The sequence below is a fragment of the Manis javanica genome, chromosome 1 (assembly GCF_040802235.1).
Source record: "Manis javanica isolate MJ-LG chromosome 1, MJ_LKY, whole genome shotgun sequence".
Classification (NCBI taxonomy): Eukaryota; Metazoa; Chordata; class Mammalia; order Pholidota; family Manidae; genus Manis; species Manis javanica.
In genome coordinates, this window is record NC_133156.1 from 24,574,596 (window position 1) to 24,590,908 (window position 16,313).

The 16,313-nt window shown below is 37.2% G+C and overlaps 2 protein-coding genes across 2 annotated transcripts; both read left to right on the forward strand.

Moving 5' to 3' along the window:
* Positions 1 to 667: 667 nt before the first annotated feature.
* LOC140843220 (olfactory receptor 7A10-like) lies at positions 668 to 1,661 on the forward strand. Its single transcript, XM_073212254.1, has one exon. The coding sequence runs from the start codon at positions 792 to 794 to the stop codon at positions 1,659 to 1,661; it is 870 nt and encodes a 289-aa protein (XP_073068355.1). The 5' UTR covers positions 668 to 791.
* Positions 1,662 to 6,845: 5,184 nt separating this feature from the next.
* LOC140846486 (olfactory receptor-like protein OLF4) lies at positions 6,846 to 7,634 on the forward strand. Its single transcript, XM_073223129.1, has one exon. The coding sequence runs from the start codon at positions 6,846 to 6,848 to the stop codon at positions 7,632 to 7,634; it is 789 nt and encodes a 262-aa protein (XP_073079230.1).
* Positions 7,635 to 16,313: the final 8,679 nt, after the last annotated feature.

Genomic DNA, 16,313 nt, shown 5'->3' on the forward strand with positions numbered 1-16,313 from the left:
GCGCTCTGGTGCGGATGGCTAGGGCTGGGTGTTTAGCAGTCCTGGGCTCCCTCTCCCTCCCTGCTCTGACTCCTCTCATCCCACCGGGAGCTGGGGTGAGAGGTGCTCAGGTCCCACCGGGCCAGGGCTTGTATCTTACCCCCTTCGTGAGGCTCTGGGTTCTCGCAGGTCTGGATGTAGTCTGGCTATTGTCCTGTGTCTTCTGGTCTTTCTTTTAGGATTATTTGTATGTGTTGTATTTTCCAGAATATATATGTTTTTGGGAGGAGATTCCCACTGTCCTACTCATGCCACCATCTTGGCTCCACCTCCTCTATTCGATTATTTTTATTTGCTTTTTTCTTTCTCTATTATTGGATTATAGGGAGTTTTGTGTTCAGCTCTCCATACTCATTGCCAAGACAGATCGTGGAACATGATCTACATTCAATATGTACTTATCAAATCAATAAAAACTGTTCCCAATGAAACAGTAGCATACATTCTGCTTGAGCAACAAGCCAAAAGTAGGAAAGGAAATCCCACTGAGAAATGGCACCAGAGATGTTCTCAATAGGACCAGACCTCAACATACATTGGATTTATTTTCTTGACTCTAAAATATAAATGTTAGTATTTATGCTACATTATTAATGCTTCATTGTGTGAAAATTTGTCATTTATATTTCTGTATCTTGGTAGGCACCTCCCACACATGGACCAAAGGAACCTTACAGAATTTTCAGTTTCTTCTTCTGGGATTTTCAAGTGAACCAGAACTGCAGCCCCTCCTATTTGGGTTTTTCCTCGCCATGTACCTGATCACTGTGTTTGGGAACCTGCTCCTCATCCTGGCTGTCAGCTCAGACTCCCACCTGCACACACTCATGTACTTCTTCCTCTCCAACCTGTCCTTTGTGGACATGTGCTTCACCTCCACCACCATCCCCAAGATGCTGCTGAGCATCCAGACGCAGAGCAAAGTTATAACATATGCAGGCTGCATCAGCCAAATGCATTTTTTCCTCCTCTTTGCAGTACTGGACAACCACATCCTCACTGTGATGGCCTATGACTGTTTTTTGGCCATCTGTCACTCCCTGCACTGCACAGTCAACATGAACCAACAGCAGTGTGGCCTGCTGGTCCTGGTGTCCTGGATCATGGGTGTCCTGCATTCCTTGTTACAATGCTTAATGGTGTTGAGACTGTCCTTTTGTACTGACTTGGAAATCCCCCACTTCTTTTGTGAAATCAAACAGGTGGTCCAGCTTGCCTGTTCTGACACCTTCCTTAATTACACAGTAATGTACCTTGGAGCTGGGCTCTTTGGTGGTTGTCCTCTTGGTGGGATTCTTTACTCTTACTCTAAGATAATTTCCTCCATCTGTGGAACCTCATCAGCTCAGGGGAAGTATAAGGCATTTTCCACCTGTGCATCTCAACTTTCTGTTGTTTCCTTATTTTATTGTACAAGCCTAGGTGTGTCCCTTAGCTCTGCTGCTACCCAGAGCTCACACTCAAGTGCAACAGCCTCATTGATGTACACTGTGGTCACACCCATGCTGAACCCCTTCATCTACAGTCTGAGAAACAAGGACATAAAGAGGACTTTGAAAAGACTCTTTGGGAAGGAAACTATAAAAGGGCTAATTGTTCTTGGACTGAAGAAATGCATCTGATAGCAGGACTCAACTCTGAGAGCCAGAAATTATGATTGTTTTATCAAATTGTGAAGTAAATTGCTCCTCATATTTATTTCCTGGAATTTCAGTTTCTTTGATTTCAACTTTTATGTACTATTTAAGTAACCTATTGTATTACCCTGTCTGCTGTCTCTGATAATAGAATACCTTTCATTTGTCATTTTCCTATTTTCTCAAATTTGTTTCCAACTTATAAAATATTAGAATATTCCCATTTATCTCATGAAAGTGGAGTAATTTTGAGAATAGTTTCTTCTGGGGTGAAATGTGTCATACTAATTTTTTCTATTTTATTAAAAGAATACTCTTGAGTTGTACCACTCCTATGTCTATACTTTGCAATCATTTTATATAATTTCATGGCAGAGAAAAATATGAGATGCAGTGTATGACTTTTGAATCCATTATATGTCACTACCTTAAATGCTCTTTCTAAATATATACACTTTAATATATAGTGTGTTTTATGATAGGTTATTGGATTTTATTCCCCTCACTACAACTCTATTCTCTTATTCAACTTGGTGTCCACAGCCCACCTTAGTCACTGGCAGATCTGATAATCAAATACATGTCTCCAATTGTTGTCTACATGGAAACACACATTTCAGTAAGAGTCTGACATTCTATGGTTAGTACAACATGATTAGGGTCAGAGATTACCTTAATTATGAGTAAGTAAAATTTTAGTCACACATTTATTACTATGCAAAACTGTTGTGGACATCTATACATCGATGTTTGTAAGGTTGTTTTCTGTGTGTGAGGGGCTTTGTAATTGGTGTGAAGGATTGTTTGGCATAATCACGCTTTTGTCTCATTATCTTCATGCTTTTTCTTGAAAATGTATAATTCTCCTGACAAATATGACTCCTTCCATTGCTCTAAGTGAAATACCTCTTCTTATTCCACACTTTAACATAACCCAGAAGAGCCAGTGGATGAACAATTCAGTGTCACCTATTATATATGTCCTTGAGATGGATATAGATAGACCTTTATTCATGAAAAATAGATGACTCCCTAGAAAGCCTGAATTCCTGTCCAGGCATGGAATTCACAACTTTGGCACAAAGTGCACATCCTTCCTTCTGACAACACCTAATTACCTACAAGAGAACCTCAGGGAGTCACTTATGAATACAATTACATGAAATAAACTTTAATGACACAGTAATCAGGAATGCTATTGTCAAATTTCAGGAGAAACGCAGCATCCCTGCAGCCATGGCCAAATATCCTCAGTGGGAAAAATCATGTGTGCTTGAGAACCACTGTCCCAGACTTCAAGAACTGGAAACATTCGGACAGATTCCAATAGTGTCTCTACCTGTTACTGGGTGTAAAAGTGAACACAAAATGAAATCCCTCTGAGCCCTGTTCCTGTATATAGAATGGGGTACATACTCATAACACCTCATGCATGGGAATTTTCTAAAGGTTAAATCAGTCCATCCCTATGATGTGCTAAGATAGGCTATAGTACATAGAAAGATCTAAATATTACCATTAGAACCATTAACATTTCATTATGACGGACTGAAAGACAGCTCTTAACTTGTAATAGAACTATGAAACTCCTAATTTTTTTGGCAAAAGTGTCAGGAAACCAAGGAGGGTAGTGCTCCATGTTTTATATTAAGCTAACAAAGTGTCCCTCTTTTGAAGAGGGGAATAATAATTCCCTGGACCTGTCAGGGGCTGTGTGCCCACCATTGTCAGGGCTCAGAAGATCCAAAGGACCTAGTCCAGATGGAATCCTCAGTCTTTGACTTTGAGAAAACCCTAACTCAGGCTTGGAAATAAGGTACTGGAGGATATGAGCCCTGGAGGCAGAAGAGTTCATGGAGAAGGAGTAAGAAAAGTTGAATTCTGGTGGATTACAATGTGGTCTCTGTGGAACAGCAGGAAAACTTTCTTTTCTGTCCAGATCCATGACCCACAAGGGAATCATGCACTTAAGTTGGGAGTGACAACAGAAAACCATGTAATGAGGAGATATAATCAGCTACAAACATCTCCCCTGCTGCAGTCCCTCAGCATGCGCAACCCTGAATTCAACAGCTTGTGTTTATTTCCTTGGATGCCTAAGTCTGGTTTGAGGGCCAATGCTTACTCCTGCTGGCTTTCTATTGGGGACTGAGCTCCAGTCTCCATAACCAACCATCCAGGAATGTGGACTTCCTCGCAGACACCTTCCACTCAAGAGTTCTTATCCAGGTGAGTCTGAGAATCCAGCAGATACTACAGGAAAAGGGTCAGAGCGAATGGAGCTGAGAACTTTTATTTGAGGTCACATTAGAGCCAATCCTGCCTAACTCAGATACCAGATATCACTATGGTTGTTTGCTGACTTGATTCATATGTCTGTATATTTATTTATGATGCTAAATAGGGAAGAAAATTTTGTTACCATTAATACAAGGTCAGACTTGCTAATTAAATGGTGTTAATGGAAATCCAATAACGAGAGGCATAATGCTCTTCCAGTGAAAGTATGACATACCTCTAAATTCTTATTCTTTAACCAGAAGAAATAGGGAATTCTCTTTGGAATGATATATGGTGAAGTGAGTGCATTTATTTTTATTTTTAAGATGGGGCATATTTGACAGCTTCTATATTGATGGGAAATATACAGACCTAAGAATGCTGGCAATTACATCCTTGCATCAGCAGGAGTGGGACAGACATGTCACAGTACACTTCCATACTCTACGTTGGGCTGCACATTAAAAAAGGAGTTAATATGTGCAAAGGGGAATGCTAATAAGCCTTCCAATTATTTCACTACCTGTGTGGCTATATATATGGGTGTGTATACATATATATGCATATACATATATAATCATTTATATATATGCTTATACACCTATGTATATATGCCTATATATTTATAAGTATTATACATATGCACATAAGTACAAATTCATTTTTTATTGACTTTCTCTGTCAAAGTTGTCTATGAGGAACTTTGCTTGGATTAAGGTGTTTTTATTCCTTTGTCTCTCTGATCACATTTTTTAAAAGAATTAATTGTTTTTTTTACTTTGGAAAATAACAGTTTAGCATTAATTTCTTCTATGTATATATATATATACATTTGTGGGATTGCATGAGACTTCATAAATTTTGTGTGGTCAAGTCTATCACTCAGTCATACAGTATTTATCTAATGTTTGTTTTATTTTTTATTTCTGCTACTAAAGGAATGAATGGTCACTTTAATACTCCAATTGCAAATCCTTGCTTTAGTAAAATGGGTAGTGACTGTTTCTCCTGAATGCTGAGTTGTAATAAATCACCCTTTATACATAGTTCCAACTTTTTATTTAATCTCTGTTTCTGCCTATTGTTTCTACTGGCATTTCATGATTAAATGTATTTCTAAAAGTTGCATCCTCTTTGGCCATTATTGGGAAGGAATTCTTTACCAGAGGGTATTATGCTAAGTGATAGAGAAAGAAAAAGAAAAATACTGTATGATTTCACTTATATGTGGAGTTTAAAACAAAAACAAGTGAATAAATTAAATAGACTGATAAATACAGAAAATGGACTGGTGGTTGCCACAGGGGAAGTTGGGAGGATGTGAAAAATGGATGAAAAGAATAAAGAGGTACAAACTTACAGCTGTAAGTAAGTCACAGAGATGGAAGTACAGCAGAGGAAACAGAGTCACTAATGCAATGACTATGGCAAGAGATGATATCTAAACTTATTGTGGTGAGCATTTAGTAATGTGTATAATGGTCATATTACTATGCGGTACATCTGAACATCATAATCTGTACATAATATTGTACATCAACTAAGTTTCAATTAAAAATTAAAGAAAATAAAGATCACACCTCCTTAAAAAATTATGACTTAAATATTTAAAAATAAATTACAAATTCCTCTATTTTAACAAAATTGTTTCAAAAATTACATGGGCATAAAAATAACCATGTCATTGCAGGTATTCTTTTCATGCACCAACAAACCTTTACAATGACCCAAAGTATTTTTAACCCCCTTGGTATTTATACCACTTGAGACTCTTGTAGAGAAACCAGAATATATGAAAGACACAAAATGATTTGTAAGCCTGCCTTTGCTGTCTCATTCTAGAGAGGAAACCAAATCTTGATAATGACTTTCAAATATGATAAAGCGACAAATATTTCCAATTAAAAATAATGAAATATAATCATTGAAGATCTATTTCCTTTTGTGAATTGTTAGTTTATTCCCTTTACTCATTTTTCTTTTGGAATATTTAATCTATAAAGTGCTTTACCTTAATGATTTCACTCTATCTGCCTTTGGAATAAAGGTATTTTTAAATTATATTTTAAGGGTATCAAGGGTTATTACAGCAGTTGGAATTTTGCCAAACCAGGGAAACTTTTCTATCTCTCAAGGACCTTCTAAGCTGATTAGATCTTTTTCTCCTAATTTCCACTTTATTTCTATCTCTTTCTCTCTCTCATCAATGATTTTTTTTTACTTTAAATAAATGAAATACACAGGGCACAAAATGGCCACAGCAAAATGTTTATTGATCCATGGGAGGCTTACCAACTGCAACTTCTTTTCACCATTTCTACATTCTTTAAGGGAAAGGTAATCTGAGATGACCAGCTTGAGTGTAATCAGGGTGGTTATGGGTGGGAAAGACATGTTGTCATATGACAGTTTATATAATATTTTTATTTGCATATTGTCTTTCATCATCACTGTATTTTAGGGACATGTTTTGTTGGTACCCTGTACTCAGTGCCTTTGTGTTCTTGGAACATGGTCAGCACTCAATATATATACCTGAAAGCATGAAAGAATTTCTCCTTGAAACTGTAGGCTTCATGACATCTTGAGGAAAATGCTTCAAATGGGACAAAAATTAATAATCAGAGATGAAATTGGGTATCGCCTCCAGGAGAACTTATCTATACACAAAATATTAAACTTAATTTCTTGGCAGCAAAACCAATTGTAGCATTTAAACTATGTGAGTAATGCCTATCTGTGTAAAAACAAGTCATGTTATTTAACTTTCCTGGTAGTCACCTTGGCTGCATGGAACGAGGCAATGATACAAAAATTTCAGAATTCCTCATCCTGGGATTTTCAGAGGAACTGTAATGGCAGCCCCTCCTACTTGGGGTTTTCCTCTCCATGTACCTGATCACTGTGTTTGGGAACCTGCTCCTCATCCTGGCTGTCAGCTCAGACTCCCACCTGCACACACCCATGTACTTCTTCCTCTCCAACCTGTCCTTTGTGGACATCTGCTTCACCTCCACCACCATCCCCAAGATGCTGCTCAGCATCCAGACCCAGAGCAGTGTCATTACCTATGCAGGATGCATCAGCCAGATGTACTTTTTCATACTCTTTGCAGGACTGGACATCTTTCTCCTAACCATGATGGCCTATGACCGGTATGTGGCTATTTGTCACCCTCTGCACTACATGGTCATCATAAACCCCCAGCTTTGTGGTATCCTCGTCCTGGTGTCTTGGATCACAAATATACTGTACTCCTTGTTACACAGCTTAGTGATCTTGAGACTGTCCTTCAACAGAGTGGAAATCCCCCACTTTTTCTGTGAACTCAATCAGATGGTCAAAATCTCCTGTTATGATACCTTTCTTAGTAACTTGTTGATATATTTTGGAACTAGGCTGCTGGGTGGTGGTACCCTGGCTGGAATCTTTTACTCATACTGTAAGATAGTTTCCTCCATATGTGGAATGTCATCAGCTCAGGGGAAGTTTAAAGCATTTTCCACATGTGCCTCTCACCTCTTAGCTGTCTCCTTATTTTATTGTACAAGCATAAGTGTGTACCTCAGCTCTGCTGCTATCCCCAGCTCACACTCAAGTGCAGCAGCCTGTGATGTACACCGTGGTCACACCCATGCTGAAACCCTTCATCTACAGTCTGAGGAACAAAGACATTAAGGGGGCTCTGAAAAGATTCATTGGGGTGGAAACAATAAAAGGATTGATTGTCCAAGGGTGAAGAAGTGACCATGACTGCAGAGCTCAAAACCTGTGAGAAGAAACTGCTTTTCTTCAATCAGATTGCAGAATAGAATTTCTTTGGATTTACCATTTATTTAACTTCAACTTGTTTAGGCAACTTAAGTTCTTCAATTTATATAATGTTCTGCTTTGTCTGATATATAAATAATTTTATCTTTGTCCATTTTCCTACTTTCCCAATATTTTCCACAATCTTGGATCAGGAAGACTTGGAAATTCCCATTTTTTTGTGTGTGAGGCAAGGCGGATTTTCTATGAATAATTTATTTTCAGTTGATATATTTCTTCTAAAATAAGCTCTCTCTCATGAGTTGCATTACTCATATAAAAATAGAAAAAAATAACCTTGACAACCAAGAAAATTTATACAATTTTATAATAGGAATATCAGAGTCCATGGTTTTTCATTTTTATGTCTGTCATCTTTTGTATACACCAACCTTAACTGTTCTGACAATGTAGACTTTAATATAGTAGTGTGATTTTTAATGGGTCATTGGATTTTATTCTTCATTAGGTTTTGTATTCTTATTCAGCTGTGTCCACATTATTACCATAGTGATTGGCAAAATAATTATACAACACATGTCCCCAAGAGACACAGAACTCAAAGATTGACTTAATATGGCATTTGAATCTGTGAGGGAACTAGATATGACTAAGAAATACTTTATGCTTTGTATTACTAAGAAAAATATTTTGTGTGTCATATACCTCCTTATTAAAATATTAGCATTTGATGTCCATGAATAAAGGTGTTTCCTCATTTAGGTGAAGGATTGGTTGGCATGTTATGGTTTTCTGTTTTTTTTTAATCTGCTTTATATTTAAAACTTTTGGTGCTTCCTTCACAAATGACTCTTTCCATGCTATAAATGAAATGTCTCCTCTTTTCCTCTTTTTAAAATTTGTCTGTAGTCACTAAATTAGCAATGAATAAACAAAAACAATACTTTCCATCATTCTGTCTGAAAGGATGACTCATTGGAGAGATTGAATTTCTGTTCACTCATGTGAATACACAAATATTGTACAAGCATGCATATCCTTTCAACATCTCCTCACTACCAGTAGGAAACTTCTATGTAGTTACTTTGTCATTCAACTTTCTGAAATAAACTTCAATAACAGAGTAATGATGAATACTGTCTACAAATACCATGATGTATGCCTGAACTGAGAAGATTACTATAGTTGCCCTCAGCTTTGATCACTTTCATTATTGTATCAGTTAGTTAACGCTGAATAACAAACTTTCCTAAAAATCAAATGATTTCCTATAATTCCTTTGTAACTGCATGGTATTGCTTTGTGGGCAGTTGTTCTGATCTCTGCTTAGTTCCCCTGCATCTATGTTCAGCTGTTATTCTCTATATTGTTCTTTTGAATAACATCAATGTAATATGCAACTTTAGAGCTCTTCTCTCTTTTCCCAATATATTTCATTTATATGTGTAATAAAATCTAGCTTATTGGAAAAAATGAGTTTATGAGATCTGAGTTCCTTTAATTTAATCCAATTATCCCTTTATCCATATATGACCCTTTGCCTTCTTACCAGTTATGAGATGTATTTCCCAGCTTTGTCAGACATGATTCAGCTACTTATGTTCTAGATGTTATCCTAAGCCATGTACCACTAGACTTTCTTAATCCTAATTTATTGAAGAATAAATTGCAGATGTTTACATTCCAATTTGTTGAATTAAAATAACTGACAAAATTAATTATAGAGAGTGCTTCATTCCAATTGTATAACACTGGAGATGCTGTACAATAATTTTTTTGCATCAATCTATAATTACACGAGGAGCATTATGTTTACTAGACTAACCCCATCACCAAGTCCCCCCCACAAACCCAATTACAGTCACTGTCCATCAGTGTAGTAACATACTGTAGATTCACTGCTTGTCTTCTCTGTGTGGCACAGCCCTCCACATGGCCCCCCTATTATACATGCTAATCATAATGCCCCCTTTATGCCCCCACCACTTAAACCCTCCCTTCCCACCTATCCTCCCCAGTCTCTTTCCCTTTCATAACTGTTAGTTCATGCTTGGGTTCTGTGATTCTCCTGATGTTTTGTTCATTCAGTTATTTCTTTGTTCTTATACTCCACAGATGAGTGAAATCATTTGGTACTTGTCTTTCTCTGCCTGGATTATTTCACTGAGCATAATACCCTCTAGCTCCATCCATGTTGTTGTCAATGGTAGGATTTGTTTTCTCCTTGTGGGTGAATAATAGTCCACTGTGTATATGTACCATATTTTCTTTATCCATTCACATACTGATGGACACTTAGGTTGCTTCCATATCTTGGATATTGTAAATATTGCTGCGATAAACATAGGGGTGCATAGATCTTTCTCAAACTGGGCTATTGCATTCTTTTTTTTTTTTTTTTTGTAGATGATTATTTTTTATTGAAGGGTAGTTGACACACAGTATTACATTAGTTTCAGGTGTACAACACAGTGATTCAACATTTATATACATGATAATTCTAGCTACCAGCTTTCACCATACAAAGTTGTTACATTATTTTGACTTTATTCCTTATGCTATACATTACATCCCGGTTACTTATTTATTTTACAATTGGAAGTCTGTACTTTTTTTTTTGAGAGGGCATCTCTCATATTTATTGATCAAATGGTTGTTAACAACAATAAAATTCTGTATAGGGGAGTCAATGCTCAATGCACAATCATTAATCCACCCCAAGCCTAATTTTCATCAGTCTCCAATCTTCTGAAGCATAATGAACGAGTTCTTACATGGAGAACAAATTCTTACATAGTGAATAAGTTACACAGTGAACAGTACAAGGGCAGTCATCACAGAAACTTTCACTTTTGCTCATGCATTATGAACTATAAACAATCAGTTATAATATGAATATTTGTTTGATTTTTATATGTGATATATATGTGGATACCACATTTCTCTCTTTATTATTATTATTATTATTTTTAATAAAATGCTGAAGTGGTAGATAGATGCAAGATAAAGGTAGATAACATAGTTTAGTGTTGTAAGAGAGCAAATGTAGATAATCAGGTGTGTGCCTGTAGACTATGTGTTAATCCAAGCTAGACAAGAGCAACAAAACATCCATGGATGCAGAAGATTTCTCTCAGAACAGTGGGGGTGAGGTTCTGAGCCTCACCTCTGTTGATCCCCAATTTCTCACCTGATGGTCCCCCTGCGACTGTGCCTGTCTTAGGTTGTTCCTCCCTTGAGGAATCTTACCCGTCTCTGGATAACCAGTCATCTTCTGGGGCCATACAGGGAAATGTAAAGTTGGTAAGTGAGAGAGAAGCCTTATTGTTTGAAAAGGTTAGCTTTTTACTTCTTTGCATATTTATGCCCTGTGGCTTCTATGCCCAGCATTTGTCTTGAGGTATCTTTACCACTTGGAAGAATTATGATACTCAGTAAATTCGATATGAGGCATGAATTCTATTTAAGGGTTGTAATTAGGAAGGAAGAAGAAAAGCTACAGAAGTAGCAGACAGAAGAAAACATGGGAAGATTGATTATTTCTTTGACATATCTTCTTGTAGAGTAACTTCAGCATGTATAGGTTTTAAACTACTAATTAAATTATGCACACACATTAACATAATAGGAATATAGTTACAGAACCAAAGCATACCTATAATTACCAGCCATCTCCAGTGAAACCAAGAAAACCAGTTAGGCACTTTAGGCATTTGTGAAAACTTATCTATGATATGGTGGATATTGTCCAACTGAACTTGAACAGTCTGAGAGAAATCAGACAAATTAAAACAACCCATTCCTGGGGACTGTTCACATCCCATATGTTCTTTTAACAGTAGATAGTCTGTAGTTGTAACATTTTGGAGTGCTACAATTTGCACTTCTCCTAATTGTTGGTTGAGTTCCAACAGTATAGATCCAGTCAAATTTGTTGTTTTACTGTATGCACAGGCCAGCTTAAATATCTCCTTCTTCATTCCCATGGCAAGTCCAGGAATCAGTGGGATGAGTGCATCTACAGCTGTAGCAACACATGGATCTTTGTTGGGGTTTTTTGATGATCATCTTGTGGCATGAGTCTTCCAGAGAGTGCTGATGTTGGAAGTTCTTTTTCATATTGTATCTTAGTTCATTTTCTGGGTAGCCAAATTAGGCTTTGATCCTCTGTATAAATACAGACTCTTTGCCTACACTTTTATATGCCCTTTATACCATTGTGTAGAACTCACTGGAGGTCACTACACAGGAAGAGCTTCTTTTTTTTTTAAGAGAAAGGAATATTATCAGAAAAATGTACCTCCATAGCCGATCATCTGATACCCTTTAAGTGGTCAAAATTAAGGATATTTAAAGCATGCATTAATCATTGATTTACAGTTCATTTTATCCTATCAGGGAGTAATCCCACTTTTCTTTCTTTTTTTTGTTATCATTAATCTACACTTACATGAAGAATATTATGTTTACTAGGCTCTCCCCTATAACAGGTCCCTCCTATAAACCCCTTTACAGTCACTGTCCATCAGCATAGCAAAATGTTATAGAATCACTACTTGTCTTCTCTGTGTTGTACAGCCCTCCCCTTTATCCCCCCCTATGCACGCTAATCTTAATACCCTCCTTCTTCTTCTTCCCCGCCCTACCCCTCCCTACCAACCCATCCTCCCCAGTCCCTTTCCCTTTGGTACTTGTTAGTCTATTCTTGGGTTCTGTGATTCCGCTGCTGTTTTGTTCCTTCAGATTTTCCTTTGTTCTTATACTCCACAGATGAGTGAAATCATTTGGCATTTCTCTTTCTCTGCTTGGCTTATTTCATTGAGCATAATACCCTCCAGCTCCATCCATGTTGCTGCAAATGGTAGGATTTTTCCTCTTCTTATGGCTGAGTAGTATTCCATTGTGTATATGTACCACATCTTCTTTATCCATTCATTTATCGATGGACATTTAGGTTGCTTCCAATTCTTGGCTATTGTAAATAGTGCTGTGATAAACATAGGGGTCCATCTGTCTTTTTCAAACTGGAGTGCTGAGTTCTTAGAGTAAATTCCCAGGAGTGGAATTCCTGGTTCAAATGGTAAGTCCATTTTGAGCATTTCAATGAACCTCCATACTGCTTTCCACAATGGTTGAACTAACTTACATTCCCACCGGCAGTGTAGGAGGGTTCCCCTTTCTCCACAGCCTCGCCAACATTTGTTGTTTGTCTTTTCGATAGCAGCCATCCTTACTGGTGTGAGGTGATATCTCATTGTAGTTTTAATTTGCATTTCTCTGATAATTAGTGATGTGGAGCATCTTTTCATGTGTCTGTTGGCCATCTGTATTTTTTTTTGGAGAACTGTCTGTTCAGTTCCTCTGCCCATTTTTTATGTGGGTTGTTTGTTTTTTGTTTGTTGAGGTGGGTGAGCTCGTTGTATATTCTGGACGTCAAGCCTTTATCGGACCTGTCATTTTCAAATATATTCTCCCATACTGTAGGGTTCCTTTTTGTTCTATTGATGGTGTCTTTCATTGTACAGAAGCTTTTCAGCTTAATGTAGTCCCACTTGCTCATTTTTGCTGTTGTATTCCTTGCCCGGGGAGATATGTTCAAGAAGAGGTCACTCATGTTTATGTCTAAGAGATTTTTGCCTATGTATTTTTCAATGAGTTTAATGGTTTCATGACTTACATTCAGGTCTTTGATCCATTTTGAGTTTACCTTTGTGTATGGGGTTAGACAATGGTACAGTTTCATTCTCCTACATGTAGCTGTCCAGTTTTGCCAGCACCATCTGTTGAAGAGACTGTCATTTCGCCATTGTATCTCCATGGCTCCTTTATCAAATATTAATTGACCATATATGTTTGGGTTAATTTCTGGGGTCTCTAATCTGTTCCACTGGTCTGTGGCTCTGTTCTTGTGCCAGTACCAAATTGTCTTGATTACTATGGCTTTATAGTAGAGGTTGAAGTTGGGGAGTGAGATCCCCCCTACTTTATTCTTCATTTTCAATATTGCTTTGACTATTCGGGGTCTTTGGTGTTTCCATATCAATTTTTGACTTATTTGTTCCAGTTCATTGAAGAATGTTGCTGGTAGTTTGATAGGGATTGCATCAAATATGTATATTGCTTTGGGCAAGATGGCTATTTTGACAATATTAATTCTTCCTAGCCATGAGCATGGGATGGGTTTCCATTTGTTAGTGTCCCCTTTAATTTCTCTGAAGAGTGAATTGTAGTTTTCAGAGTATCAGTCTTTCACTCTTTGGTTAGGTTTATTCCTAGGTATTTTATTCTTTTTGATGCAATTGTGAATGGAGTTGTTTTCCTGATTTCTCTTTCTGTTGGTTCATTGTTAGTGTATAGGAGAGCCACAGATTTCTGTGTGTTAATTTTGTATCCTGAAACTTTGCTGTATTCCAATATCAGTTCTAGTAGTTTTGGGGTGGAGTCTTTAGGGTTTTTTATGTACAATATCATGTCATGTGCAAATAGTGACAGTTTAACTTCTTCTTTACCAATATGGATTCCTTGTATTTCTTTGTTTTGTCTGATTGCCATGGCTAGGACCTCCAGTACTATGTTAAATAACAGTGGGGAGAGTGGGAATCCCTGTCTGGTTCCTGATCTCAGAGGTAAAGCTTTCAGCTTCTCGCTGTTCAGTATAATGTTGGCTGTGGGTTTATCATAAATGGCCTTTATTATGTTGAGGTACTTGCCCTCTATTCCCATTTTGCTGAGAGTTTTTATCATGAATGAATGTTGAATTTTGTCAAATGCTTTTTCAGCATCTATGGAGATGATCATGTGGTTTTGCCTTTTTTTGGCTGATGTGGTGGATGATGTTGATGAATTTTCAAATGTTGTACCATCCTTGCATCCCTGGGATGAATCCCACTTGGTCATGGTGTATGATCCTTTTGATATACTGTTGAATTCGATTTGCTAATATTTTGTTGAGTATTTATGCATCTACATTCATCAGGGATATTGGTCTGTAGTTTTCTTTTTTGGTGGGGTCTTTGCCTGGTTTTGGTTGTAGAGTGATGTTGGCTTCATAGAATGAGTTTGGGAGTATTTCCTCCTTTTCTATTTTTTGGAAAACTTTAAGGAGATTGGGTATTATGTCTTCCCTGTATGTATAATAAAATTCTGAGGTAAATCCATCTGGCCCAGGGGTTTTGTTCTTTGGTAGTTTTTTGATTACCGCTTCAATTTCGTTGCTGGTAATTGGTCTGTTTAGATTTTCTGTTTCTTTCTGGGTCAGTCTTGGAAGGTTGTATTTTTCTAGGAAGTTGTCCATTTCTCCTAGGTTTCCCAGCTTGTTAGCATATAGGTTTTCATAGTACTCTCTAATAATTCTTTGTATTTCTCTGGGGTCCTTCATGATGTTTCCTTTCTCATTTCTGATTCTGTTGATTTGTGTTACTCTCTTTTCCTCTTAATAAGTCTGGCTAGAGGCTTATCTATTTTGTTTATTTCTCGAAGAACCAGCTCTTGGTTTCATTAATTTTTTCTATTGTTTTATTCTTCTCAGTTTTATTTATTTCTTCTCTGATCTTTATTATGTCCCTCATTCTGCTGACCTTAGGCCTCATTTGTTCTTCTTTTTCCAATTTTGATAATTGTGACATTAGACCATTCATTTGGGATTGTTCTTCCTTCTTTAAATATGCCTGGATTGCTATGTACTTTCCTCTTAAGACTGCTTTTGCTGTATCCCACAGTAGTTGGGGATTTGTGCTGTTGTTGTCGTTTGTTTCCATATATTCCTGGTCTCCATTTTGATTTGGTCATTGATCCATTGATTATTTAGGAGCGTGTTGCTAAGTGTCTATGTGTTTGTGAGCCTTTTTGCTTTCTTTGTATAGTTTATTTCTAGTTTTATGCCTTTGTGGTCTGAAAAGTTGGTTGGTAGGAGTTCAATCTTTTGAAATTTACTGAGGCTCTTTTTGTGGCCTAGTATGTGGTCTATTCTGGAGGATGTTCCATGTGTACTTGAGAAGAATGTGTATCCTGTTGCTGTTGGATGTAGAGTTCTGTAGATGTCTATTAGGTCCATCTGTTCTACTGTGTTGTTCAGTGCCTCTATGTCCTTACTTATTTTCTGTCTGGTGGATGTGTCCCTTGGGGCAAGTGTTGTGTTGAAGTCTCCCAGAATGAATGCATTGCATTCTGTTTCCTCCTTTAGTTCTGTTAGTATTTGATTCAGATATGTTGGTGCTCCTGTATTGGGTGCATATATATTTATTATGGTTATATCCTCTTGTTGGACTGAGCCCTTTATCATTATGTAATGTCCTTCTTTATCTTTTGTTACTTTCTTTATTTTGAAGTCTGTTTTGTCTGATACTAGAATTGCAACACCTGCTTTTTTCTGTCTGTTGTTTGCATGAAATATCTTTTTCCATCCCTTGACTTTAAGTCTGTGCATATCTTTGGGTTTGAGGTGTGTCTCTTGCAAGTAGCATATGGATGGGTCTTGCTTTTTTATCCATTCTATTACTCTGTGTCTTTTGATTGGTGCATTCAATCCATTTACATTTAGGGTGATTATTGAAAGGTATGTTCTTATTGCCATTGCAGGCTTTAAGT

Excerpts from the sequence above, each read along its gene's own strand:
- LOC140843220 (XM_073212254.1), top strand. The coding sequence starts at position 792 with ATGTACCTGATCACTGTGTTTGGGAACCTGCTCCTCATCCTGGCTGTC.
- LOC140846486 (XM_073223129.1), top strand. The coding sequence starts at position 6,846 with ATGTACCTGATCACTGTGTTTGGGAACCTGCTCCTCATCCTGGCTGTC.